Here is a 26255-nt window from a genome sequence, read left to right on the forward strand (position 1 = left end):
TCAGGACTGGGGTGGGGGACACAACAAACCCCCCAGCGACAGAACCACACCACGGACCCATCGTGCTGTGTGCTGAACAACCCCCGACCAATCCTTTGTCCGTTGCAATCCTTCCTCCTCACCCTCCGTCTGCAGACAGCAAACTCTTCGAGGCCAGGACTGCATGTGATGCTGGCACACCAGGTGCCAGCTGACGCCAAGGCCCCTTGGCCTCGCTGAAATGCAGAGCTGGAACCCAGCCTGGCTCTCCTGTGTGTTAGCACTGCTAAAACAAGTATTAGGGTTATAACAATGTGGTTAGTGTTTCTGAAATGCTTGGGAGCTGCTGCCTGCATTAATCTCGCTGATGTTCTCTGTATCCCAATGCCGTAAGGGAATATTAACGTGTTTGCTCTAAAACTCTGAGCCCCCCGGTCAGGAGAGAAGCATTCCCAAGTGTGAAGTGCTAGCTTACCACAAGAGGTGTCATCTCTTCTCCAACACAAGAAGGCCACAGACAACACACAAGCCCCCGTGGACCATCAGTGGACCGAGGACTTTCTCGATTGCTCCCTCCACACCGACGAAGAGGAGACCTGCACAAACACTCGTCCCATCAGCGTGAGCTCTGGGGGAAAGGGAATAAAAATCCATGTCAAGAAGAAATTGTAATCCCTACGCTGCAGGACTTCAGACTTTTACGCAGAAGCAAGAGTTCCCTCTCTGTTGATCTTGGGTTAGCCCCTAAGGCCATAAAAACAGTCATATTCCGTCAGACCAGCGGTCCACCCAGCCCAGCATCCTGTCTTCCAACGGTGGCCAATGCCAGATGCCCCAGAGGGAATGAACAGAACAGGGAATAATCAAGTGACCCATCCCCTGTTGCCCATTCCCATCTTCTGGCAAACAGAGGCTGTGGACACCATCCCTGCCCTTCCCGGCTAGTAGCCATTGATGGACCGATCCTCCAGGAACTTTCCTAGTTCTTTTTCGAACCCTGTTACGGTCTTGGCCTTCACAACATCACCTGGCAAAGTGTTCCACACGTTGGGTGCATGTTGTGTGAAGAATGACCTGAATATTGTTAAGTATCAGAGGGGTAGCCGTGTTAGTCTGGATCTGTAAAAGCAGCAAAGAGTCCTGTGGCACCTTATAGACTAACAGACGTTTTGGAGCATGAGCTTTCGTGGGTGAATACCCACTTCATCAGATGCATCTGACGAAGTGGGTATTCACCCACGAGAGCTCATGCTCCAAAACGTCTGTTAGTCTATAAGGTGCCACAGGACTCTTTGCTGCTTTTACTGAATATTGTTGTGATCCTTGATGTAATGGACCATCTATCACAAAGGCAGGCTCATCTGGGTGGCATGACAGACCCGATTCCCAAGGGGACTGTCTGGGACTCCATGGTTACGCTGTCATAGGGCTCCAGGAGCTCACATTTGATACTTGGTTGGTGAAATCTAAGTACAGAGAAACACAGCCAGTTTGGGGTTTGTGCCTGGGTTCGTTACAGTCTGCTCTGAGGTTGGCACTTAGGTTCCTGAGCTCTAGACAGCTTGACACTGTATTTTTATGGCAATGCCAGGCACAATGACACATGATTATATTGGAATTGGAAAAGGTTCAGAAAAGGGCAACACAAATTATTAGGGGGATGGAACAGCTGCCATATGAGGAGAGATTAATAAGACTGGGACTTTCCAGTTTGGAAAAGAGACGGCTAAGGGGAGATATGATAGAGGTCTATACAATTATGACTGGTGTGGAGAAAGTAAATAAGGAAGTGTTGCTTATTTCTTCTCATAACACAAGAACTAGGGGCCACCAAATTAAATCAATAGGCAGCAGGTTTAAAGCAAACAGAATAAAGTACTCCTTCACACAACGCAGATTACCTGTTCTGTTCATTCCCTCTGGGCACCTGGTACTGGCCACTGTCAGTAGACAGGATACTGGACTAGATGGACTTTGCTCTAACCCGGTACGGCCGTTCTTATGTTAACATCTGAAGGTCCTCCTGGAATAGAAACGGGCAGTAATTTTAAAAAGAGACAAGATGGGGGAAGTAGTATCTGCGACAAGCCGTCAAGCACCACAGAGCTCCTCCGAGAAAACCACAGAGAAGCACCACAGAGAAAACAGGCAACTGAAATTACACTTTCCAGGGCACCTATTGTGTCTTTAACTTGTTTTGCAGGAAGCACAGAACATGCTTTGGGCATTCAGAGATAGAATGCAAATTCAGAATCCTGGCAATGAGCTTTTCCAAAGCAAAGTGCAAACTTTACCTGATCTACCCTCGCTTCCTATGTAAAGGTAGGGTTTTTTGGCAGTGGGGAAACTGAGGCACAGGGCATGAGCAATATGAATGAATAAACTAGATTAAAATGTATTGGCAAAAGGATAAGTAGAGGCAGGTAGGCTCAGCAGTGCCACAGTATGGATCTGGAAAGTCAGCCTTGCAATCTTTGCCTCATCTTTTGGTCCACCCACAGCATTCCCAAGCAGACACTCAGGACCAGAGGTTGTTCAATGGTTCTTTCGCAGCCATCTGTGCACAGACCTCCTTGGAGTCTGTATTCTGGAGTTAAAAGCAATGCCAGGAGACCTCGCTGAGCCCTGCATGCTGTCTCCAGAAATTTAATACACACAATCAGGGCTTTTAAGCTACTATGACATCCACCCCGGCACTCAGGACAGAGTCCAGGAGCAAAACTGGGCATGCAGCCTAGACCCATGATGGGATTCAAACTCCCCTTAAAGCTCCAAGAGAACCAGCATCTCAGAAGCAGATTGTTCTGCATCAGCCCCTCTTCTCTCACTTGCCCTGGTCACAATCCCAGATTCACGTCAGCAGACACCACCACCAGCAGGTCTCACATCACAATAATCAAAGGTGGCACTGATACCACACCACTCAGCGGTTCAAAGCTCCTAACACACAGACCCCCAGGCCTGTTCTGTGCAGAGCTCCTCTCTCCACAATTGTTCCCTGCTGAATTTCAAAGCCTCTGATCGAGATGGGAAGCCCAAGCCAAACTCCCCCTGGTTACAAGCCACTCTCATAATAGACACCTGCCCGCAAAATCCTAAGGGCCCACTTGAAACCCCTTTTGCATACGAGGCTAACCCCTGTGCTGAGCTATCTGTCCCAACTCACGCTGAGTGCAAACACTACCATTTCTTTCCCCAGACCTGGAGAAGAGCTGTGTGTGGTTCAACACTTCGTACCTTCCTCCAACAGAACCCGGCCCAATAAAAGGTAATAGCTCACCACCTTGTCACTCCCATAACGGGTAGGAGAGACCAGAGCCAAGTTTTCAGACTGGAATTCCAGCCTCCTTTAATTTCCAGATAGCATAAAGACTGGTCTCCTTTCACTAAAGGACCAGCAGCTTTTTAGATCCCTCAACCACCCTCTTTTCTTTTCCCCACTTATTTTAAACATCAACACCTGTAACAATTCTTTGACTTACATGTACACACTCATTCCCGGCTGGTTTCCAAAGACCCACCAGCAGAGTGGACAAAAATCTAGGTTTAAAAAAAGAAATCCGATTTTTATTTCATTTGGATTTTTGCATTTACATTAAATACACCTGTTTTAAAATAAACCTCTTTGAAATTATGGCACCTTACAGTAAGGCCTAAACTTACCATAGTGTACTCAAATCACGGACATTAAACACATGAACATTAAGCAGTAGAGAGTTTGCACCTGAATTTCTAGAGAAAGTGAAATCACTGAACTGATGAAATTCACTGTCTGAGCACCTGGAACTAGAGTTTGGTGACGTGCTAGACCCCAACATTTGCCAGCAGTGGCCTCTTCTGCAAGTGCAAAGGGAATATTTTCTTCAGTTTATTTTATTCAACCAGGGAAGTTCAATGACTGGTTCACTCAAAGTTAAGAAGCTGACTGGGGAGTTCTGAAATCTGGAAGCACAAGACGACCAGAAACAATTCAACTCATTAACTAAAGAGAATATTCTTTTCTTTATTAAATCTGTTAGTTTTAAATGAAAAACATGTTTCGATATTCTCTCTCTCTCTCTATCTGTCCAGCACATTTGAGGTAGTTTTATTTAACTAATAAGACCAAATATAATTTACATGCTGGTTTTACGCATTTTTAATTGAATTCCGATTTCCATCAAAACAGAGCTTGAAACAAACCCAAATAATAAAATCATCATCTAGTAACTAAGAAACGCAGCATTCATCATTTCCCTAATATAATAAAAATAAAACACGGTGAATTGAATAAACGTAAGTTAAGCTTTGTAATTACTTAAATAAACGTGCACAGATACAGTGGTTAGCAAAAAAGCAACACCAAAAATAGTGGACTCTATTTAACTGCAAATCAACATGTTTTAAGAGTTCATCAAATTTGTCTTTAGGAAAAATAACTACAATCCCTAATGCAAACCGAGACTAAACCCGGTGATTTCAAACCAAGGCTCCTGCCTGCTGATTTAACTGGAGCTTTCAGTGGCTCGGTCGGATTTAAACTCAATTCCCCCTGGACACCGGCCGGAGCTGCCACGTGGCCAGGTGCTGGCGGAGCGGGAGCTCGGGGCCGATGTCCGGGGCTCCGGGCTCTGGGGTCCCCCCGGGTTCAGGCTCCAGAGGCTGGACACGGAACACGTGCCCGCAGCGCGGCCTGGGACCGGCCCGTTACGGTCCCTGGGGCAAGGACTCCCCGGGGGCCTGGGTGCCCCGGATCCAGCGCACCGGCCCGGCTCGGCCGCTCTCCCGGGCTCCGCTCTGCACCGAGGGGCCTCACGCTGCGCCCCCCCCGCGGGCTCTTGGCAGCGGGGGGCTCCCGGGTCCCGGGTCCGAGCCAGCCCCGGTTCAAAGCTCCTCTCGGGGTCCCCCCCCCCGGGGACCTACCTCGCCCGGCCTGGGCTGCACCGGGCTCCGCTCCGGGGGCTGCGGGGATCCCGACCTCCTCCGCCGGCCAACTACCGCCCGGGGCTGCGCGGCCCCTTCCCCGGGGACAGGGCGGGGCAACCGGCTGCCCCAGCCCAGGGCTTGCACCTCAGCAGGGAGCGAGTCTGCGCTGCTGCTGCAGACAAAGCGTCCAGCCTTGTACTGCTGCAAAGCACCCGCCCGCCCCCGGGCAATGCCGGCCAGCCTCCACCCGTGCAAAGCCCCCGGGCAATGCCGGCCAGCCTGACTGACACCCGTGCACCGCCCCCGGGCAATGCCTGCCTTCCCGTGCTCGGCCCCCGTGCAATGCCCGCCAGCCTCCACCCGTGCAAAGCCCCCATGCAATGCCTGCCTTCCCGTGCTCGGCCCCCGTGCAATGCCAGCCAGCCTCCACCCGTGCAAAGCTCCCGTGCAATGCCCGCCAGCCTCCACCCGTGCAAAGCCCCCGGGCAATGCCGGCCAGCCTCCACCCGTGCAAAGCCCCCGGGCAATGCCCGCCAGCCTCCACCCGTGCTCGGCCCCCGTGCAATCCCCGCCAGCCTCCACCCGTGCAAAGCCCCCGGGCAATGCCGGCCAGCCTCCACCCGTGCAAAGCCCCCGGGCAATGCCGGCCAGCCTCCACCCGTGCTCGGCCCCCGTGCAATGCCGGCCAGCCTCCACCCGTGCACCGCCCCCGTGCAATCCCCGCCAGCCTCCACCCGTGCACGGCCCCCGTGCAATGCCTGCCTTCCCGTGCTCGGCCCCCGTGCAATGCCCGCCAGCCTCCACCCGTGCACCGCCCCCGTGCAATCCCCGCCAGCCTCCACCCGTGCACCGCCCCCGTGCAATGCCTGCCTTCCCGTGCTCGGCCCTCGTGCAATGCCAGCCAGCCTCCACCCGTGCAAAGCCCCCATGCAATGCCTGCCTTCCCGTGCTCGGCCCCCGTGCAATGCCCGCCAGCCTCCACCCGTGCACGGCCCCCGTTCAATGCCCGCCAGCCTCCACCCGTGCACCGCCCCCGTGCAATGCCTGCCAGCTTCCACCTGTGCACAGTCCCTCCATGGCCCCCGTGCAATGCCACACAGCCTCTGTTCCCTGTCTGCACTGCTCCTCCACATCCCACCAATGCCAGACAACCTCTGTTCATGCAATGCCCCTCCACAGCCCGTGCAATACTAGACACCCTGTGCTCGTGCACTGCCCCTCCACAGCCCCTGTGCAAAGCCAGCCAACCTCCACCTGTGCACTGCTCCTCCATGGCCCCCGTGCAATGTCAGCCAGCCTCCACCTGTGCACTACCGCTCCACAGCGCTCGTGCAATGTCAGACACCCTCTGCTCATGCACAGCCCTCGTGCAATGCCACACAGCCTCTGTTCGTGCATTGCCCCTTCACAGCCCCCGTGCAATGCCAGCCAGGCTCCACCTGTGCACCACCCGTCCACGCCCCCCATGCAATGCCACAAAGCCTCTGCTCGTGTTTTGCCCTTCCACGGGCCCCGGGCAATGCCACACAGCCTCTGTCTGTGCCTCCCCTCCCCCATGCAATGCTCCCCAGCGTCGGTCGGTGCATTGCCCGTCCACAGCCCCCGTGCCATGCCAGCTTCTCTCCCTGCACTGCCCCGTCACTGACCATACAACGCCCGAGGTGCCCGCGCATCACCTGCCCCAGGCAATAGCAGCACCCCACGGGGAGACTGCACTAGACACAGTCAGACTCACCTGAACGCCCACAAGACCCGGCAGCTTTGCAAAGCAGCAAGTGTTAGCGCAGTGCCCAGGACAAGCAGCAGGGGCTGCCCTTCTCCTACTGCAGGGAGCCCTTGCATTGGGCTGTACCCTGTTTGCACTGGCCTCCCCCCAGTCCTCAGGCCCGCCCTGGGCAGAGCGGGGCCACCGCAGTCAGTTGATTGCAGGAGAGGAAGGCATCTGGTTTGCACTGTGGTCAGAGCAGCTGCAATGAGTTCTATGTTCAGCCCCTGGCAGCACATGGATTTTCATCCAGAGCTCTCAGAGCACTTCACAAAGGAGGTCAGGATCATTATTCCCATTATACATATGGGGAAACTGAGGCACAGAGAATGGAACTCCATGCCCAAGGTCAGCCAGCAGGTCAAGGTGGGAGCCAGGAACAGTCATAGGGTTACCAACCCTTCCGGATTGGCCTCGATCTCCCAGTGGCTATTGAAAGCAATCCAGGAGATTTTAGTAGGTCGCTGAAAGCCCTGGGGCTAAGGCAGGCTCCCTATCTGCTCTGGCTGAGAACGGCTCCCGAAAGCGAGTGGCACATCCCTCTGGTTCCTAGGCACGGGGCAGCCAGGGAGCTCCATGTGCCGACCCCACACCAAGCACCGACTCCACAGCTCCTATTGGCCGGGAACCACAGCCAATGGGAGCTGTGGGAGCAGTGCCTGCAGGTAGGGGCAGCACACAAAGCCCCCGGGGCCACCCCTGAGCCTTTCGGCTGGTCTCTTCCAGGAGCTGCCTGATGTAAGCACCACCCACCCAGAGCCCACACCCTTTACCCCTCCCGCACCCTCTAAGCCAGCCCTGAGCCCCCTCCAGCACCCAAACTCCCTGCCAGAGCCCAACCCCCCCCGTACCCCCCCTACCCCAAACCACAGCCCCCTCCCCTGCCCAGCCTCCTGCCCCAGCCCAGTGAAAGGGAGAGAGGGGAAAAGGGAGCGACTGAGGAAGCCGGGGATGGGGCCTCAAAGAAGGGGCAGGGGTGGGGCAAGGGTGTTTGGGGATGGGCGGTTAGACAGTTGGCAACCCTAGGAACAGAACCTAGGTCCTCCATCGCCCATTGCTCTGTGCACTAGGCCCCACTGCTCAGCTCTGTTCCCTGGTTTGCACCAGCTGCTCCTTCCACAAAGCGGGTGGCTGGTTATGGGGCAGGGTCCCAGCCTATTCACCCTCTGCACCAAAACACCGCAGCTGCCCCTCTGCTCCTTGACTCAGAGCCACGCTCTGCCCCTGCCCTCAGGGGGAGCAGAAGTGACCAGGGCTCTTGGCTGATACTGGCAGCCAGTGAGCCAGGCTCCACCTTTCGGGGATGCCTGCTTGCTGCTGCACCCATGTGTTACACAAATTACCTAGTTAACATACAACCACGAACCTCAGCATAAAATATCAGGCTTCAATGCCAGTGGCTGGGAAAATCTGGCCAAGAGGGAGACTGGGAGCAGGGTAGCAGTGCCTCTCCCAAGGGACATGGTTCTCCTTCCCCCCAGGCCAGGCCCAGCTCCCATTCAGGGGGCTCTCTGTGGGGTTAGTAACTCCATGGCAGCCCCGCTCTCAGCAGAGGGCACGGTTGTGGGGGAGCTGTGGCTCACAGCGCTCTGAGTATCAGGGCAGAACCCCAAACTGGGCTAGTCAAATGGGAAGCCAGTGCAGAGGGGAGTGCCAGGGCCTGGGCCAGGAGGGTGGAAGAGGAAAGGATCCCAAGCTGGGAGCGGGGTAGAAAAAGCAGCAGAGGGCAGCAGTAGTGAAGGCAAGCCCAATTACTGCTGCTGCTGTTTGGGGGACCTGTTTGAAACTCAGCAAACCAGGGCAGTCAGGTCTGTTCCCCAGCACAGCTCTTGTTCCCAGAGGGGAGGAGGTGACCCCTGCTTTGCAAGGAGGGTGAAGGAAAATCCAGCTGGCAGATTCATTCTCCTCGGGTGTCATGTGTGTGATGAGAATAGAGTGAATTTGCCTCACACACGGGGAATGTCAAAGCAGCAGCATAACTAGGTTGCTAGTGCAAGTCAGGACTCTTGGATTCTGCTCTCATCCTTGCCACAGACTTGCTGTGACGACTTGGGCAAGTCCCTTAACCTCTGCAGTTCAGTCTTCCCCCACCATAGAGGGATAAATCTCTTTACCATACATGGGTGTTTCAAGAACTTTTAATTGTCATCTAACATGAGCTAGCTGGACAGGACTCCAGTTCTTCAGCTAAATTCTGGGAGGTTGGAGGAATTTGAGTGCAATTGACTTTGGAACTGCAGGATTTTATAGCAGCTGGACTGCACTGGAACGAGGGTTCATAAAGTGCTTTGCACTCTTTTATCACCTTTGAGGCTCTCCGAAGTGTGATGTTTCAGTGCACTTGCTGGAGACATGCATAAAGCGCCCACCTTCTGAATGGACCCATTCGACTGCATATGCCGAAAGTCAACATCATTAGTTGGGAGACTGCAACACTTTCTTCCATCTTGGCAGAGCTCTGTGGAATTGTTTTGGGGTGGGGGGTGTCTTGGCACCATGGGGGGGATGTTAGGTTAATTGACAGCTGGTTCCTTTGGTCACTGAGTGCAGGCACTGAGATGTACACCTGGGAACGTCCGCCAGCTGTTCGATGTTGTGCCGGCTCCAACAAAGTGTATCCCATTGAGGAGGTGTGATCTGACCCACCCAGACCGAACAACCCTCAAGTGAATTCTAGAGCTAAAAGGATGAGACTGCCCCTCTTAAAGGCAACTGGACGACGAGTTCTACTGAAACCTTTAGCAAAAACAGACAATGAGAAAACAGCTAAAAGGTTTGGAAAATTTTATTCTTTACTGAAGTTTCATTTTCAATCTTTTTTTTTTTTTTACAATAAATATTTATCAGCAATAGCCTTTAACAGATTGGCATTCAAATCCACTGCAGAACTCTAAGCTCCCAACAGAGAGACATGGTTTGGTAGAACTCTGCATTGACAAGACAATATCTAGTTACACTGTATTTTCCTGTTTAAATAAAGCTCTGTACAATCAGTTTGCTTAGCGGTGACTGGTCCTGGCCAGGCTATGGGCAGGATGTGACAGGATGTGCTTGCAGACCGACTCACGGCAGTGAAATGACAAGCAGAGGCTCTCAGAGCCGTGATACCAGGCCACAGTCCCACAGGGCCAGGATCAGGGAACACGATGGGTCCACGTTACAGTTACTTGCCACGGAAGCTTTTGTTTCTGTAGGTGGAAGGGGAAGTGTTGTCATGGGGGTTACTCCCCCACTTAGCGCAAAGAGTGAAGGGAGCAGGAGCAGGCAGTTGTATGCTAAGAGTCCATTAAGATGCCCCCTTCTTACTCAACAGACCTGCACTTAAGTGACTTTGGAAAATCCCACCCACAACTACTAGCATGAGCCTTTTCTGCTCCAACACCATTGGCGCTGCAGAGCCCGAACGAGGAGGATTCTGCTCTGCTTTGCCATCCGTTGTATGGGTGTAACTGAGGGTAGGGTGTGGCCTGCACAGTCTCCATTGCTGGGGATGATACACGAGCCCAGCTCGACTCTCAGAGTGCAGGCTGAATGAGCAGGGCGGGCCGTTAGAAGACCCGTTTGATCTGGAAGCCTGGGAGATACAAACACACAGCCCACAACGTCATTGTTACAGAGTCACCTTCCCGAGCATTTTCAGCTCAGGCCTCCCGCTGGCCTGCCCCCAAAGCACACCGTTCGGTTTAGTCGGCTCTGCACTCAGTTAAGGGCTGCCCTGGCAGGGGATGCTGTGTCAGAAAGAACGTCTTGCTGCCCAAAAAGCATGTCACCCTGGACCAGTCTGACCAGCTGTCAAGTAATAAGAAATAGGTCCTGGTAGAATGGAGCGAATGAGGCAGATTTATATCTGGGAATGAGACCATCGCTCCAACCCAAATGCACCTGAACAATTAACTGGTTAGTAACAACTAGCACTACCTATTAATAGATCTTTATTCCTGGAGCATGTTCCATAAGACGCCGTGATGGTGGCTAACCAAGGTACAGCTTTCCTCTGGGACGCAGGTCTGCTAAGAACGTGCTGCTACGTGACACCTCCCTGTTCTGTTAGGTTTTTTGCTGTTGCCGTAAGATACAAAACAGGTGACACTGACAAGTCCAGCTGCAGTGTAGGATTTTTCCAATTTAATCAAGACCTCATTCAGCAGCAAAGAGGTTACACAAACGTCTGTTGCAGCCACATTCCAAGTCAGAAGACACAAAACGTCGTCTCCGCAACCCTAGCCTGCCGCCACCTCCAATACAATGCTGCGAGGTAGACTGGGGACATAAGGCAAACAAGGTACTAGCGAAGGCTTCCCTTGGCTACTACGACCCTTGCCCAGTTTGCCGTCCATCTGCATTTCAGCAAAGCACCAATAAGGTTGAAGACAGCCCAGCTGATCTCAACCCATAGCCCAAGATGCCCCCAGTGAGTGGCACACCACCTGTGACAGAGAGATTCTCCCGTGGCTTTCAGCAGGCAGATGATTTACCATCATCCCAGTGCTGCAGCACAAGGAAAGAGGAGCCGGTCTCCTTTACAAATGAACCAAATCACCTAAATCCAAGTTGTTGGGTTTTTATGCCACTGTTAACACACCATTAGCTATAACCACAAGAGCTTCCCAGCTGTTCAAGTTACTTGCATAGCAAGCGGCAGCGCTGAGTGCATCTTTGAAGGACAAGTCTACACTATGAGGCTACATCAGCACAGCTACATGGATGCAGCTGAGCCACTGTAGCGCATCTGGTGAAGCCCCGCTATGCTGACGGGATAGCGTCTCCTGCCAACCTAGTGCCAGTGTGGTCAGCGCTTAAGTCGATGTCACTTGTGTTGCTCATGGGGGTGTCTTTTTCACACCCCTGAGCGCTGTAAGTTACATCAACTTACGCAGTAGCGCAGCCCAGCCCTCAGCGGGTAGGAAAATTCAGCTGGGTCACAGCTTCCAAAAAAGCAACATTTATTTATAAAGATCCAACAAATCAGATCTGTCACTTCGGGAAGTCACAACAGGCCAAAACATTCTGCTAAGGTTTAGGAGCCCAGGTAGAGGACACCAGATTTTTAGAGGCCAGTTCTAGTTAGGAACTTAAGTATGGACTGCAGGAGCCTAACTTCAGAAACCCAAGATCTGAATATTTTTGCTGTAGTGACCAAGAAACCCCCAAGCTGCATGAAGACATTAGTCATCCATTTAAAAAAAGCCATGAGCTTCGGTATTGGCTGATTCCCCATCGGTACTCTAGATCAGGATGCGAGCATGATAAATTCACCACACAGGGCACAGCAGGCCAGGTACAATCTCAGCACTGCAGTTTCTGCCTTTCTTACTGTTTGTACCCAATGGACCAACCGCAACAGAAACGCTTGTGAGGGATGCTAACTTGGACCACAATGGCTACTTTCATTAACATACCAGTGACTTCAGAGAGCTCTTAAACCCGCATGCATGTGCCCCAGCTAAATGCATGTCCCATGAGCCAGATTTTACAGTCACGGGGATGAACACGGGGGTCGGCAGAAGATGTTGCATGGGAGGGAAGGGGGCTGCAGGTCTCGGGGCAAAGTGCAAGTCTGCGTTACACATGCTCAGGAAGCCTCAGCATGGCAATGAAGCTGCGTGCATAACAAACCGTTTTTCCGAGCGGAAGAAGCCACGCACTGGCATTTGTGTCTGCTCCCAAGGCTCCCAACACTCACTTCAACCAAAGACCCCTAATCGCAGGAACACAAGGGGTCAAAGTGTCTTCATCAAGCCACTGGCTTATTTTCACAGTGCTCCAGCTAGTCTCTAGCACAGGAACGGGAGCAGGATGATGTTACAGCAACTGGCTTGTGGAGATTTAATGACTAACCAAGACAAGACACAGAACAGTCCATTTTGAAGCCACCCACTTACATACACTACCTGCCTTGGGCACGTTGACAGCCTAGAGGTGTCCTTCCCCAGTACTCAGCTCCACCTGCCAATATTCCAGGCTGAGGTACAATTTACAGCACTGAGGCATCAGTTGGGGAGCATTTTTAAGGATCGTAAAAGCAGCTGTGCAGCTCGCTCAGGGCAAGGCAGAGGTCTCAAGAATTAAGGACACAAAACAAGTAACGAGAAACACAAGGGCTCAGAGTGCCTCTCAAATATGCAGAAGGGGAATTCTAAGCATGGGAAAATATGCTCCCGAGTTAGAGCATCATCCCTTCCGAACAGCACGGCACCGGAAAGGAACGCACACCTCTATAAAGGAAGAGGCCAGCGTGAGGAAACAGAATTTCCACCTTCATGTCTCCTCCTTACCCAGTATTTCAGAGGCCAGAACAATGGCCAAATCCAACCCTTCACTAGAGAACAAGTTATTTTTAAAGATCAAATTAGGAGAACACACCAGTTTTCTGTAAAAATAAACCAACCCAAAAGATTAGCTCCCCCTCGCGCACACTTTTGGTGAGGTGGCTGTAATTGTCTCTTTCTGATCAAACATTTCATTCCCCAGAATCCATGACATCAAGCATGTCAGTCACTAAATTCAGATAAAAACTGCGTGAATGAAAACTGTTTATTGTGTTGGGGGGCAGACCGTGCCCAGGGAGCAGAATCGGACAGGGTAGAGAGCTCATCCTGCCCCCATCTGCCTGAGCTTCAGCAGCATTACAACTTGTTTCTAGCATAAATTTGATTGTAGATGTTTTGCTAGCCACAACATGCAGTAAGTGAAGGCACCAAATTCCATGACTCCCCAAAGATAAGCCTGTGCACGGAAATGGTTTTGAGACATCCTGCCTTAAGGACATGTCAGTAAAATGCACGAAGGCGTTTAGATTGCAAGCCCTGCTCTAGCTGCCAGCTTCCACACAACTGAGTGTGGGTTTTTCAGGGTATGTTTCCATGCACTGCCCAAAGGAATAGTTCAATGTACTCCACAGCCAGAGGAACAGTGACTAGGGAACCGAGCAGATAGAATATCACAATGTAAACACCACCCCAATCTGAACACAGCAGTGCTGCCGGAGGAGCGGGGATGGGGCAGAGAAATAGGACATGCCATAAAAGGAAATGCATAACACATTTAGCTTCATGCTTGGGACCCAGACATTTCTTAACGTGACTAGTCCAGGGGAACTGGCCCAAGTATTCCATGATCCATCAGCATGCAAACGGAAAAACCCAACCTCAGCAACATGTCACGGCTGCAAAGGCAGACTGTGCAGTAGGAGAACGTTCCACAGAGTTAAACTGTGTGTCCCATTTTCAACATCTGGTTTCAATTTCTTAATGTTTCTTGTGCAACTTTCACTTAAGTTAATTTGCCCATAATTACATATTTAATTCAACAGTTGTGAGTGTCAAAAATTGAAGCACAGCCCAATTCCTCTGTACACTTAAGCTTTTTCTGTACAATGTCAGTAATATATATATATATGAGAGAGTAAGCTTCTTATTTCATGGGGGGGGAGGGGATAAAAGGTTTTTTCCTCTCCCAGATTAACCCCGTCCTCCAGTTCCTGATGTACAGTCATGACACATTAACAAAACAACTACAACGTGTTTAGTCCAATCAGCCCCACAGTCAAAAAAGACAAGATGGGAAACACCTAGAGATGGAAGCAGTAATGGTATTTTCCCACTTGAAATTAAATTCTCCCCATTGTGTCTTGCAGGGTGTACCTCTATCCATCAGCTATGATCTTGTACAGGACACCCCAGTGAGAATTCAAGTTCAAATTAAAACCAACCTATTTACAATAAATGCTGAGAACTAGCTTCTGGACGTTCTGTTTTGTATAACTTTCATGACAATGATTTAAATTTAGAAAAGAAAAGCATTAAATAACAATGACAGTTCAGTTTTCCTAGAGCAGGAGATTTTTCACCCAGGGAAGGAATACACCGTGACCAAGCTACTCCCCAGGTCTGAATGAATTTGTTCCCACAATACATTATATATGAACATTCCTTGTGCTTGCCCACTTCCGAGTGCAGCCTGTCCAGAGCCTGGGTTTAGGCTGCACTCTTCATTCAATCACAAATATTCATTAAATACAATGGACAGAAAAGAAAATCAGCACTCAGTCTTCACCACCACTCAATTAAATGAATTACAAAAAATAAAACCACTGAACACTAACGGCTTAACATATGGTAAACAGAAAGCTATCGCTGGATGAGATGTGTGGCCTAGCCATCAGGACAGGTGTGACCTAAATTAAATGGTAATTTAAAAAAAAAAATCACCTCTCCTTTTCCCCAAATAAAATATCCACAAGTGTATGTGCATGTCAGTGGCTGTAAGAACTATTCAAGTGTTTTTCCAAGCTGTGGGATTTGCCACAGTGCAGATATCTGGAGCTGTGATACTGCATATATACAGATTGTCCCACCCTTCCCGGGAACGTGCACACAAATTGTAGTGCATACAGCAAGTCTGAAATGAGACAAGCTCCATGTAGCAAGTAACAACTCCCTTTCCCCCTGGAAGCCAACCCTCTGATATTAAATGAGGTTGCACTGATTTATCAGAAGGGAGAATTTGGCTCTTGCAGGCGGTAATAAGCCACCCTCCACCCCAAAATAACTATTCCTGCTAAGAGCTCAAGTTCCCTTCATGGGCTCGTGATTAAAGAACACACGTGGCCAGTGTATGGTTAACAAGAAGTATACTGTCAAGACATGGTCCCAGTTACCCACAGCTGGAAAAACGGGGGGGGGGGGGGGGGGGGGGGGGGAGAAGAGAGAAGGAGATGGCAAAGCTGCCTTAGTCAAACCCCTCAATTCCCAAGTCGTCCTAGTGGAATATCATTTGAAGCTTCTAAACAAACATTCTGCATGAATGGACGTGTGCGCGCACATGCTGGGGAACTGCTCCCTAGACTAGCATCAAGGGACAAAGACCCTGTCAGATGACCTAACACTAGACAGCCGCGTGTGTGACTCGTGCCTTCATGTATGACGAGGACGTTCCTCACTGCCCCTGCAGCTCAAACGTCTCTGTTACATATTTCTTGAGGCCATTGCTACTAACTCAGCTGCCAGGTTATTTTGGTGACCCTGCGTTCTGAGTGATGCCATCCACGTTCCCAAGCCAGCTGTACCCAAACAGAGTTAGGACTTGAGGATGTCCGGCTAATCTAATATACAGGAATAATTGGAAAGGCTACTCCCCTTGCCTGGTCTCACCATAGGGCGGTATGTGTTTTCTCAATGGCAGTCCTGGTGCTGAGCCCCCGCTGCCTCAGTGTCTGGCTAGAAGATCGATGTAGGTCTGTGGTGATGGTGGAAGTGCAGGCTATTTGCAGCAGTTATTTACAGTACTTGTGCAGACTGCAGGCTGATTTTCTCTTCTTCCCCTTCTAGTCAATCCGTACGGGGCTTCTGTAGCGAGAAAGGCCGGATGTTGAAATGTTTGCTCAGCTGGCTTACCTGGGGTGGGACGAGAGAGAAAGAAAAGTTAAATGAAAGCAGTACGTCAACCAACATGTCTTCCACCTCAGCCTCAAACCATCAAGGGGACTTGAATGGAGCAGCTCAGTTTGCCTCAAGATTCAGGCCCAGGACTGCAGTGAATTGGCAGAGTGCTGTATGTATGGGAAGGATGCACAGCCCCTGCCCATACTATGCTCAACCCCAGCCAGGGCTATTAGTCACTCCTTTACAGAAGCCCTTAAGGGTACATCTACACTGCAATAAAACACCCTAGGCTGGCCAGTCAGCTGACTCTGGCTTGCCGGGGTTGGGCTGTAAAACTGTGGTGTAGACATCTGGGCTCATGTTGTAGCCTGGGCTCTTGGACCCCATGAAGAGGGGAGGGTCTCCGAGACGCTGAACATCTGCACTGTAATTTTATAGCCCCACAGGCCAAGCCCCATGAGCCTGGCTCAGCTGACATGGGCCAGCCGCCGGTGTTTTACTGCAGCGTAGACATCCCCTTACACACCACATGACGGACCGAGCAAGCCACGTGTGCGGCTAAAAAGGCTGAATCACCCCACATGGGCGCAAGAGACCTGTCTCTCAGAAACACGAGGCTCCTGCTGTGCAGGGCCAGCCCAGCCACACACGACACTCCACAAACTGGAGTACCTCTCTCCCAGGATGGGCTGTGATAATGCCAGCAGGCTCCCACCAAGTCAAAGCCTCTGAGACACTGGGCCCACAAGCCACTACTCCAGCCTGGGGTGGGGCGGCTGCACCAATTCTACACTCTACCGGATCGGGGGACGACAGACTCTCCTTCAAACCATGCCACTGGAGCTTGCATTGTGGGGTCCAGCATGAGACTAAGAGGTTCTGATGAATAGAAATACTTACAGCAATTCCCGACGGTCCATCTAGTGCAGTATTGTGACCAGAGGCAAGCGCAAGAAACCCCCCTCAAGGATCAGTTCTGGGCAGGCTTCTCCAAAGGAAATGTATGCCCTATCCTTCCTCACCAGTTAGTGGCTGGTTTTAGCCCTGAAGCATTAAGGTTTCTACACCTTACAAAGAGATTTGTACCCTACCCAAAGTACCTGGATAGTCTCATTACATTTTTATATGGAATCTTAAACCCTTGGTCCCAAATGGTATCTTGTGGCAGTGAGTTCTACAGGCTAATTGCACATTGTAAACCAAATGCATTTCCTTTGATCAGTTTTTAAGTTTACTGCCTTTCCTCTCTGAACGTGCACTTGTTCTCGAATGCGCCTGGCCTGTTGTGAGCTGTTAAGCCAATGCGCATGCTTTAGCTAAACAAGTAACAAGGGCATACATAAGTCACTCAGTTGAATACTAGTCATACATGAACTGCAAAACAAGCAGCAGAGGCTGGCTCGCTTCCAGAGCGTGATCGTCAGACAGCATCTACGTAGCACCCTCTTATAGCTCTGAGCTAACAGTGCCAGCACTGGACTGTCCTGCCTAGTCACTCCACGAGACGACACTACAACAGGACATCGGTATGTAACTGTGCCAAGAGACAGAATGTCTCAGATTTGGAGACCCGCTTTTAATTATCCTTGAGAAGCCTCCTCTTACAGTGACCTTCACAAGATAGAAAGGGCTCATTTCCTCCTGACAGACAGTGGAAAGCCATGTCAGACTTAAAGGCTGCATTCAGGAAATTTGCTGTTTGATGAGATTATGCAGAGAGCTACGTCAAGTCATTAGGCTGGCTGAAACTTCAGATTTGTTTTTAAAGCAATTCACATGGCTGGCAGGAAAAGACCAACACATACAGCGTGGCAGCTAAGCAACCACATCACCCAAGGCCTGCTCACCCGCAACTCAGGAGGAGAAACTGCAGATTCACTCTCACCCCATCGTGGGTCTTACAAAGGGGTTCCAAATGGGTGGGGGGTTTTCAGAGAGTATAAGGCGAGAGGAGACCTTCCTGTGTAACAGGCCCGAGAACGTACCCACTGAGTCCTGCGTCACACCCGTATCTTGCAAGGAGCTAGCGTATATATGTTTGAGCTGGCCTGAAGTAACAAGTGCTTATGGTCCCACTCTGGCTGCTGAGCGGTCATTTCCCTGTTCAACTGACCTAGGACAACCCAACTGGGTTCTTCCCACTGAGCAGCACTCCCACCGCCTAGATGTTCTGCGTCCTGCCAATTCCTTCACACAGCAACAGTCTCCCACAGTTAGCGACAGTGCTTTCTTGATCCCTGAAGGCATCTGTATACAGGGGAGACTATTCCACTGTGCTCTCCCTCCCCAGCTTCTCCCCAGCAGAGGGGCTCCTCTCAGAAGCTTGAAATATGGCAGGTTCGTCAGTAATTCAGGTTCTTGAGTAGTTTTGTTCACTCTTTATTTAGTCAGACATGACCACTGCACTTCAGACAGAGTTCTAGTTACACTATGCCTGGGGTATCTGAAAGCAATATTTCAAAGGCGCAGTACAAAAAAAATCAGTTAATGCATATGGGAAAGTTTATAAATCTGTGCACAGGGCAGAAACACTGTGTTCGGGTTAACACATTAAGGCTGTCCTCCCAAGCAGTGCCCCCTTCTGGAGAGAGTGTCAAACTGATTCACGTGTACAGTCATGTGCTACCCAGCAGCAGCTGCGGCCTTTAGAAAAGAAGTTCTAAGTAAGGTGAAATATTAGGAAGTGAATGGTACCTAGCTAAGTCCCCGAATAATTTAATTAAAATTAGAAATAGGCCCAACCTGGTCTCTGGATCCCATTCTGATCTTGTCATTTTTCTGACTGATAGAACCGTAACTACATCAGAACTTGGGCACATTAAATCCATGGTTCACCTGTGTTCGGGTCCTATCTTTTAAGCTGCAAACTGTGATCTAAAACACGATGTGGATCCAGGGTTTGGATTAGACCCAGTCTTTAATTTCAAGAACTAGAAGAATTTCTGCTGCAGCCAGGCTGTCAGTTCCTGGTATACAAAATAAGAGCTTTCGGATGCCACCTATTTAGCTTCCTTTCATGTTTTATATAATTGCCTCCATCTGCCTGGCAAATACTTTTGGACCAGTGGTATTCCACCTCGTATTCCAGGTGTTAAATGAACAGCAATGGGACAGGGTAATCCTACAAGCAGAGCCGCTGCAGTGAAACCCCAAGCCCAAAGGCAGATGTCACTTACCACTCCTACTCCGTAGTGGATGTGCGCCAGGGTGATGAAAGCAGTCAGTAGGTATAGGAGAAGATTTTCCCAATGTGGTGCGACTCCAGAGATCACCACAAAGATGACCAGGGCTAATGGCAGCAGCATCCAGTTGAGAGGCTGGCACCGGGTACTACTCATCTGACACACGATCAGCTGGCACTGTGGGGCAGGAGGGAGAAAACGGTCTGTTAGATATGCTTTGGTTTCCTTCCAACGTGAGCCTCCAACCCATGAATCACTCACTCAGAATACGGCAGTGAGGGTTGTAGCGGGGTGGTCACCCGCTCCAGCCTTAAAGGGCTTAAAATAGCCCAGGAGACAGCTGTGACTGGGAGCAAGCAGTTCCCAGGATGATCGGGGAAACAGGGTCAGCTGTGACCACGCCCCAATCAGAGCTCAGCTGGCCCTTATAAGAGGGCAGTTGGCCAGGAGCAGAGTCAGTCTCTCTCTGTCTCTAGAGGGAGAAGGGCCTGGCTGCTGGGAAGCTGAGCAGGGTACCTGAGGGGAGCAGGGCTGGGGAATAGGGCAAAGGAGCAGGGGAGCTCCTGCCTGGAAAAGCCTCAGGCTGCGGCCATGTCAAAGGCCCGAAAGGTGCAAGGGTGCAGCCCAGGGTAGGCAGAAGCAGCCTGTGATGAGTGGCTTTCACACTGCAGTCTGCTCCAGTGAGCAGGGGCTAGATAGTGACTGGCAGTAGCCCAAGACTGAGGCGAGGTGGGGATAGTGAGTGGGGGTTCCCCTGGGTGGGGAGACCCTGAGAGCGCGTGTACTGCCAGGGGCAGTGCCCAAGGACAAGGGGCACTGGGTCTGGGAGGGACATGGGGGCCAGCCGCCACGAGGCACCAGCCTGCAGAGGGCGCTCCTGGGTCGAAGAGCTTATTCCCAGGATGGCAGACAGGAGGCACCGCAGGGGTGAGTCTCGCACCATTACAGGGCCATGTACATCTCTAGAGCGATAATTATTAAAACATGGACAATCGTCTGATCTAAAGGTTCCCAAATATTGAGAAGGTTTCCATTTTGACATGAATTCCTCTTGTGCATATAACCAGAGAAGTCCACATCAAGAGCAGACAATCACAAGGATCGATTTGCATCGATTGGCCAATTCGGGTCAAATCTGACCAATCTTATCTGCAAAGTGAGTAGAAAACTCTGCTGAGTGGGAAAGACAGGAAGCCCTGCTTCTGGGCACAGTCCGAGGATAGTGACCGATCTATGATTAAAGCTTCACAGCTTCCTAATCATCACCACCAGGACTGGCCTTTTGTCATGCAAGACCTGGATTCCATAGCTTAACAGTATTCATGATTTTAGGGGATGAGGGCGGGGGCTTCATGTCTGCAGGCAGATGTGACAACACAGCTGAACCAAGTTCACCAAGAACCTTGCAAGTGACCGTGTTAAAGCTGAGAGAGCAGGAATTCTTATTACGTGAATTGTCAGCCAGTATCAGGGAGGGGTGGAAAAAGCACATGCTGGGATTTCTCTGGTTTGGGGAAAGTGTCAGATCTGGTTTACAGGACATGTTTTTCAGCTCTAAAAGGGTCAGCGCTTCTCTCCTGCCCACTTCAGTCATGACAGTGCAGCGAAGTGGTTTAGTTACAACGGCTACAACCCACAATTCTTGGCATTTTCATTCTGGGTTTGTGACTTGCCTTTCCATCTCATTAGCACACTGGATCGTTCATACAACATAGCCTGACAAACTGCTAGCCCTCACCACTGTGTTAATTCAAATCTGCCAACCCGTTCCCGCGCATTTTAGAGGTGAAATAGCGCTCTTACTGAAATGTTGGCGAAGGCTGTTCCAACCATGAAATAGAAGAGCCTGGGATGGACCTCCAGGATGTCTGATGGTGACATGAAGATCCAGATCATGCACAGAATGAACAGCAGTGCTGGTGAGAAGAACGGCAGCATGATTTCATACACTGACCTGTGCTTCAGAGTGTTGCTTTTATAGGCCCTGAAAGGCAAGAGGAATACAAATCTTAAGTCAACCTCTGGGAGGCCACAGCTTCTAACAGAGGCAGGCACAAGCCTTCCTTTGGGAACTCTCCAATCCAGGTGCCTTGGGCACCTGTCCTGAAGTAGAGTACGACATGCACAGGCTGGGCAGAGCCCAGCAGTAGGAATTTAGCTGTTGTGCGAGAAAATGGGCAGGCGGCCAGGCTCAGGTCAGACACCCCAGTGAATAATGCGCCCACCATAGTTACATGTTGCTTATTCAGATGGGTCTTTGGTAAGCCTGCATTAGTGGACGATGGATTGCAATGCTGAAGTAATAACTGGCCAATCCCAGATGCAGCCTTTTAAGGAGCTGGCAACAAAGGGGAGAACTGGGGCTCCCAACTGGAGTTCAGACTACAACACTGGGCCTGGGCTCAGAAAACAATTCGGATGAGAACAACATGGTTTCCTGCACAGCTTCCTTCTTGCAGAGCCAGTGAGAGGCTATATCGCCAGAGTAGGGTTGAGCAACGAAATCTCAGTCTGGTTAGGCAAGAATCAAATCACCCAGATTTATGCCAGGTGCTTAACATTCATTGTGTCTACCAGGCGATTCATGGGTAGTTCAATATTCAAAGCAGCCATTCTCAGGGTCACCAATTAACTTCCGCAAATCAGGAAATCCGCAGGGGAAGTGCAGGATTTTGTTATTAAAGTAAGTAAAGGGAGGTGATGGGGGAGGATTGTGTTTTGGAATCCACTCCCCTACTCAATCCCTCAAGGGGCCACTTCCCAGGTTGCCCTGTTCTTCTCTGACTATAGCGCCAGACGTGCTGCTAATACAGCAGCAAAGAACAGAGATCTCAAAATGCACTGGTTCCACTTGACCTGAGCTGCTTGGCCTGCACGCAGGGACTAGGGTGACCAGATGTCCCGATTCTATAGAGATAGGCCTGATATTTGGGACTTTCTTATATGGGCTCCTATTACCCCCCACTCCCATCCCGATTTTTCACACTTACTATCTGGTCACCCTAGCAGGGACCTGTGCTCACAGCAAGTCACATTACTGTATTAACAAGGGTGTCATCTCCAATCCTTCTCCATCTTAATCAGGAGTGCCTTTTGGGCTCCAGGGAAGCTGCCAGTGAAGGCAAGGAAGGTTTATAAGGAGTCTAATTTACAGAAAGCTATGCCAAGTCATGGCTTTCCTTCTATTACAGCCTGGCAGTGCTGGGCCATCAATGCACCGTGCTCTCCACTTACTTCTGCCTGGCTAACTCCTAGCACAACAGGAGCACCACATGCAGTGCCTCAGCCCTGCAGAATTAGTTAGTTCACATGACTTTTGGAAAACTTACTTGTAAAAATTAATCAAACTCATGGGCACAGTCACTGTGAGTGCACACCCTGAAAGAGAGAGATCGAAGTGAAGGCAGCGTAGTAATTCAGAGTCCATCGTAACCCCTGACCTCCTTTATGAGCACTGGCGGTGACAGTCTGCTAACCATCATGCATCTTTTTTTGCTTTTTTTAAAAACAGTCATTTGCAACATTACAGTAGCTAAAAGCTTACTTAAACCACTGTCACCCCACTGCTGCTCAGATTTTTTTAAAGGCCATTAACATGATATTTGACTCAGCACTTCAAAAAAAAAAAAAAAGCACCACCTTGGTTAGTGAAGTGCCAATAAATGCATTTATGGAAATAACTATTTCTTTTTGTGAAAACATGTATTTATCTGCATTTTGACCATAATTCCCAAGAAGACACCTAGTGGGCAGCAGAGAAAGCATTATCAATGGTTTCACTATTTCAGACACAGTCAGGTTATTATAAGGCTAGAAGCAAACAAAACTACCTAGATTTAATGTGCACCATTTAGGACATGAGAACTGCCATTAACAAAAGCTTCAGTCATTTGACTAAGTTTCATGGACCTCCCTGAAGGGCCAAAGTTCCATGAAACCCCAACACACTTCGAAAGCTGCCAGGGTGGCCAGCGGCTAAGAGATTAAATAGGATAAAGCTGAAGTTTGACCATGACTTCGCAGCAGGAAAGCTGCCTCAGCAGGCATCTTTTGAAGGCTAGTGGTACCAAATTACTTCTCTGCCCAAAGGGTGAACCACAGATACATTCAAAACAAGACAGCAGTAAAGCTACCCAACTCTTCCTGGTCAGCCAGCCTGAACACACTTCAGCTCCCAGGCTGACGTGAAGGGGCAGTTCTGATACATTACTCTGTGGAGAAGAGTGATGATGTAGATTTACATCTTCTCACACTCAAGGCTCAACTCATTCTTGATGTTGGGAACTACAGACCAATCTGCTGCAACAGCTAGATTCAAAAGGAGAGTGTCTCAAACCACGCAGGCTGAGGCATCTAAATTACAGACCTATTATCTAGCTCAGGGGTGGACAGACTGCAGCCGCAGAGCAGTTCACAGCCACCCCTGATGTTTAGCATGAGGGTGCAGACTATGGAAACAAGTGCTGGCATGTATTACTTCCATGCTGCTTAGCTTAGTATGGAGCATGCATGCTGGGACCACCTCCCTCCTGCAGCTTTGTTTGTATTAAAGGAGGAAGTTGGCTGCAATCTTCTCCATTTTACACAAGTTAGATGCAGCCCATGGCGACTTAGACGGTTCTCACCAAAACCTCAATGGGACTAGTATCAGACCCTGTGCATTTTGTTGCTTTCAGTCTAGACCAAGACTCGTTAAGGCAAGTTTTCTACAGAGAAATTTTATTAAGTTTCTCTTTGCTAAAAATATAAACAAATGCTGACTGTTTTTTAAAGTGAAACACTGGCTATTGGTAAAGTGGTGGTGGTTAAAAATAGGCTTCAACATGGAGCTTCTTACCAATAATCATTGCAGTGAATAGGTCTCTATATAAGAAATTAAACAGGAAAGGTGCATACCAGGCCTCAACTCCCACAATCGCTGTCACTATGTAGACAACTGAAATGGTCTGAAAAGGAAATGCAGAGAGAGCACAGACAAGCATTAGCAGCTGGAAAGATGGGTAGGACCAAATGTGCTTTTGGTGGGGTGATCACTCCTCAGCAGGCGGCCCTTGGAGACACGAGCGTTGCTTTCCAATCAGATTTTCTCTACCCAGCTTTAGCTTTAAAACAAGAGGAAGCCTGTATCTCCAGGTCAGATGCAACCACAGTACCCCAGGGCAGCTTTCAGAACTACTTGGGGCCCCGAACGCATGCCACCATTCCCAGGTTCCTACGCTGACTGCATGTCAGGAACCAGCCCAACCTCTGCTTCCAGCACCATGACCAAGGAAGCCTCACTGCTAGTCCAGAAAGGGACAGGGTGAGACAAAGGTTGCTTGGTCACCGTGAGTTTTAAGGCCAGTCTGGAAAATGGATAGCAAGGAGAGGGGCCTGTGATGCTCTGCCCTGCCCACGCTCCCACCCCCAGGGAGCTATCGGTTTGCACATGCACCTGGGGACAGCCCCACCCCACTGCTGGACTGACCAGCACAAACACAGAGGACAGTTGTACTTCAACAGCACCCTAGCACCCGCCGCCAGAGCCACGTCTAACTGCCTCCTGTAGCAACCCAAACTATGGTATCTTCGGATTATTTGAGGCACGATCAGGAAAATGCACCATAGATTAGTGCCAGGTTAGGAGAAACTGGAGATGCGGGCCAGAGGATGACTGATTGCAAAGGAGTAGAGAAACCACAATTTTACTGATGGAAGGGGCAGCTTTCAAAGGAATGTCTAGTGTTGTTCAACGATTCAGTAGAGATACCTGAACTCGTGGCAATCGGTGCTTCTACAACCACTAGACCCAATTCAATCGCACACAAGTATAAACTGCTAAGTTGACACAGTTACATGGGTGCCACAACAGAATCAGGCCCAGTCAGTTTTGGACAACCAACAATTATTAGTATCCAATTTTTAAAGACATTTCTTGCTAATGCAAAAACCTAGGTTATCAAAGATACTTGCAACACACATCACTTCTCTGCTGAAGAGAAATCAGATCTGTTCCAGTCTAACTATGCAATAAAAGTTTCATGATAACTTCCTCCCTTGTTCTTTGATTCATTAAACTTGACTTTAATCATGGGAGCAGTCTGCTTTGCTGAATCAGAGCTTCATAAAGTAGCACTGATGATACAGTTCCAACTATTGCACCCTGCCACCAAGCAACCAAGCTTTCTGCCCTCTGCCAGAAAGCTCTCCTTCCTGAAGAACTCAGAATATCATTAGGTTTAGGTATGGTGATGATGGGCACTTTATGACTGCTGGACAGATTTCACCAAGGAAAGATGCCAGGGCAGCACGTACCCCTACACGCGCTACACAAATAATTCTGGCAATTCACCAAAGCTTGCCCACTGTTCTCTAAATTAGTATTTTGAAATTAAGAGGCAGAAGGGCTACTTACCACCTGGCTGATGTCATATCCCCAGGGCAGGAAGAGAATCCCTGTGTTATATTTCTCCCAATGGGAGAGGATGAAGGAAAACAAAACCACCCATAAGAGCAAATAGAGAACGAAGACGCTGACACCATTGGATCCCCGCCCGAAGGTGGAGTAAACAGTCACTACGAAGAACATGCAGGCCCAGCTGTCCAGGCCATGGTCAAAGAGCTCCCCCAAGGGACTGCTGGAGTTCGTTCGGCGCGCTTGCTTTCCATCAACACCATCTGGAAGGGAAGCAGACAGAGAGGCAAAGTTAAACATCTCCAGGCAAAGCAAGGGACTCCTCTGCAGCTGCCAGATAACGTGTGCACTGCTGAGAAGTCAGCAATCAGCTTCAGTATCCAGCACTGTCCATGGGGGTGCAGAGATTGAAATAAATAAATAAATAAAAACACAAAAAAACTTAGGAAGAATCTATGTTAAATATTTAACAGAAATCTGCTTTCAATATTTCATGAATAACCCCATAAAGTCAGTTCTGATAGGAAGAGACATCTACTTTTATGTTCCTCCCTGGAACAATTGGGTAAAACAATACAAAGTGGCAGTTTCCAGAGGCATCTCAGCCAGTGATATGTCAGTCACAACACCCCAGAGCAAGGGGTGGC

General features: G+C 50.0%; 1 protein-coding gene across 1 annotated transcript in view; it reads right to left on the reverse strand.

Moving 5' to 3' along the window:
* Positions 1 to 9416: 9416 nt before the first annotated feature.
* Positions 9417 to 26255, reverse strand: part of SELENOI (selenoprotein I) — a 63545-nt gene continuing 46706 nt past the window's right edge. Inside the window, exons 5-10 of the mRNA XM_050948891.1 lie at positions 25609 to 25871; positions 24052 to 24160; positions 22544 to 22592; positions 21018 to 21198; positions 19209 to 19391; positions 9417 to 16044 (exon numbers count right to left, since the gene is read on the reverse strand). Of these exons, the coding sequence (XP_050804848.1) occupies positions 15928 to 16044; positions 19209 to 19391; positions 21018 to 21198; positions 22544 to 22592; positions 24052 to 24160; positions 25609 to 25871 (902 nt within the window). The 3' untranslated portion in view covers positions 9417 to 15927. The remainder of the gene's footprint in view (positions 16045 to 19208; positions 19392 to 21017; positions 21199 to 22543; positions 22593 to 24051; positions 24161 to 25608; positions 25872 to 26255) is intronic.

This window comes from Gopherus flavomarginatus, chromosome 4 (assembly GCF_025201925.1).
Source record: "Gopherus flavomarginatus isolate rGopFla2 chromosome 4, rGopFla2.mat.asm, whole genome shotgun sequence".
Lineage (NCBI taxonomy): Eukaryota > Metazoa > Chordata > Testudines > Testudinidae > Gopherus > Gopherus flavomarginatus.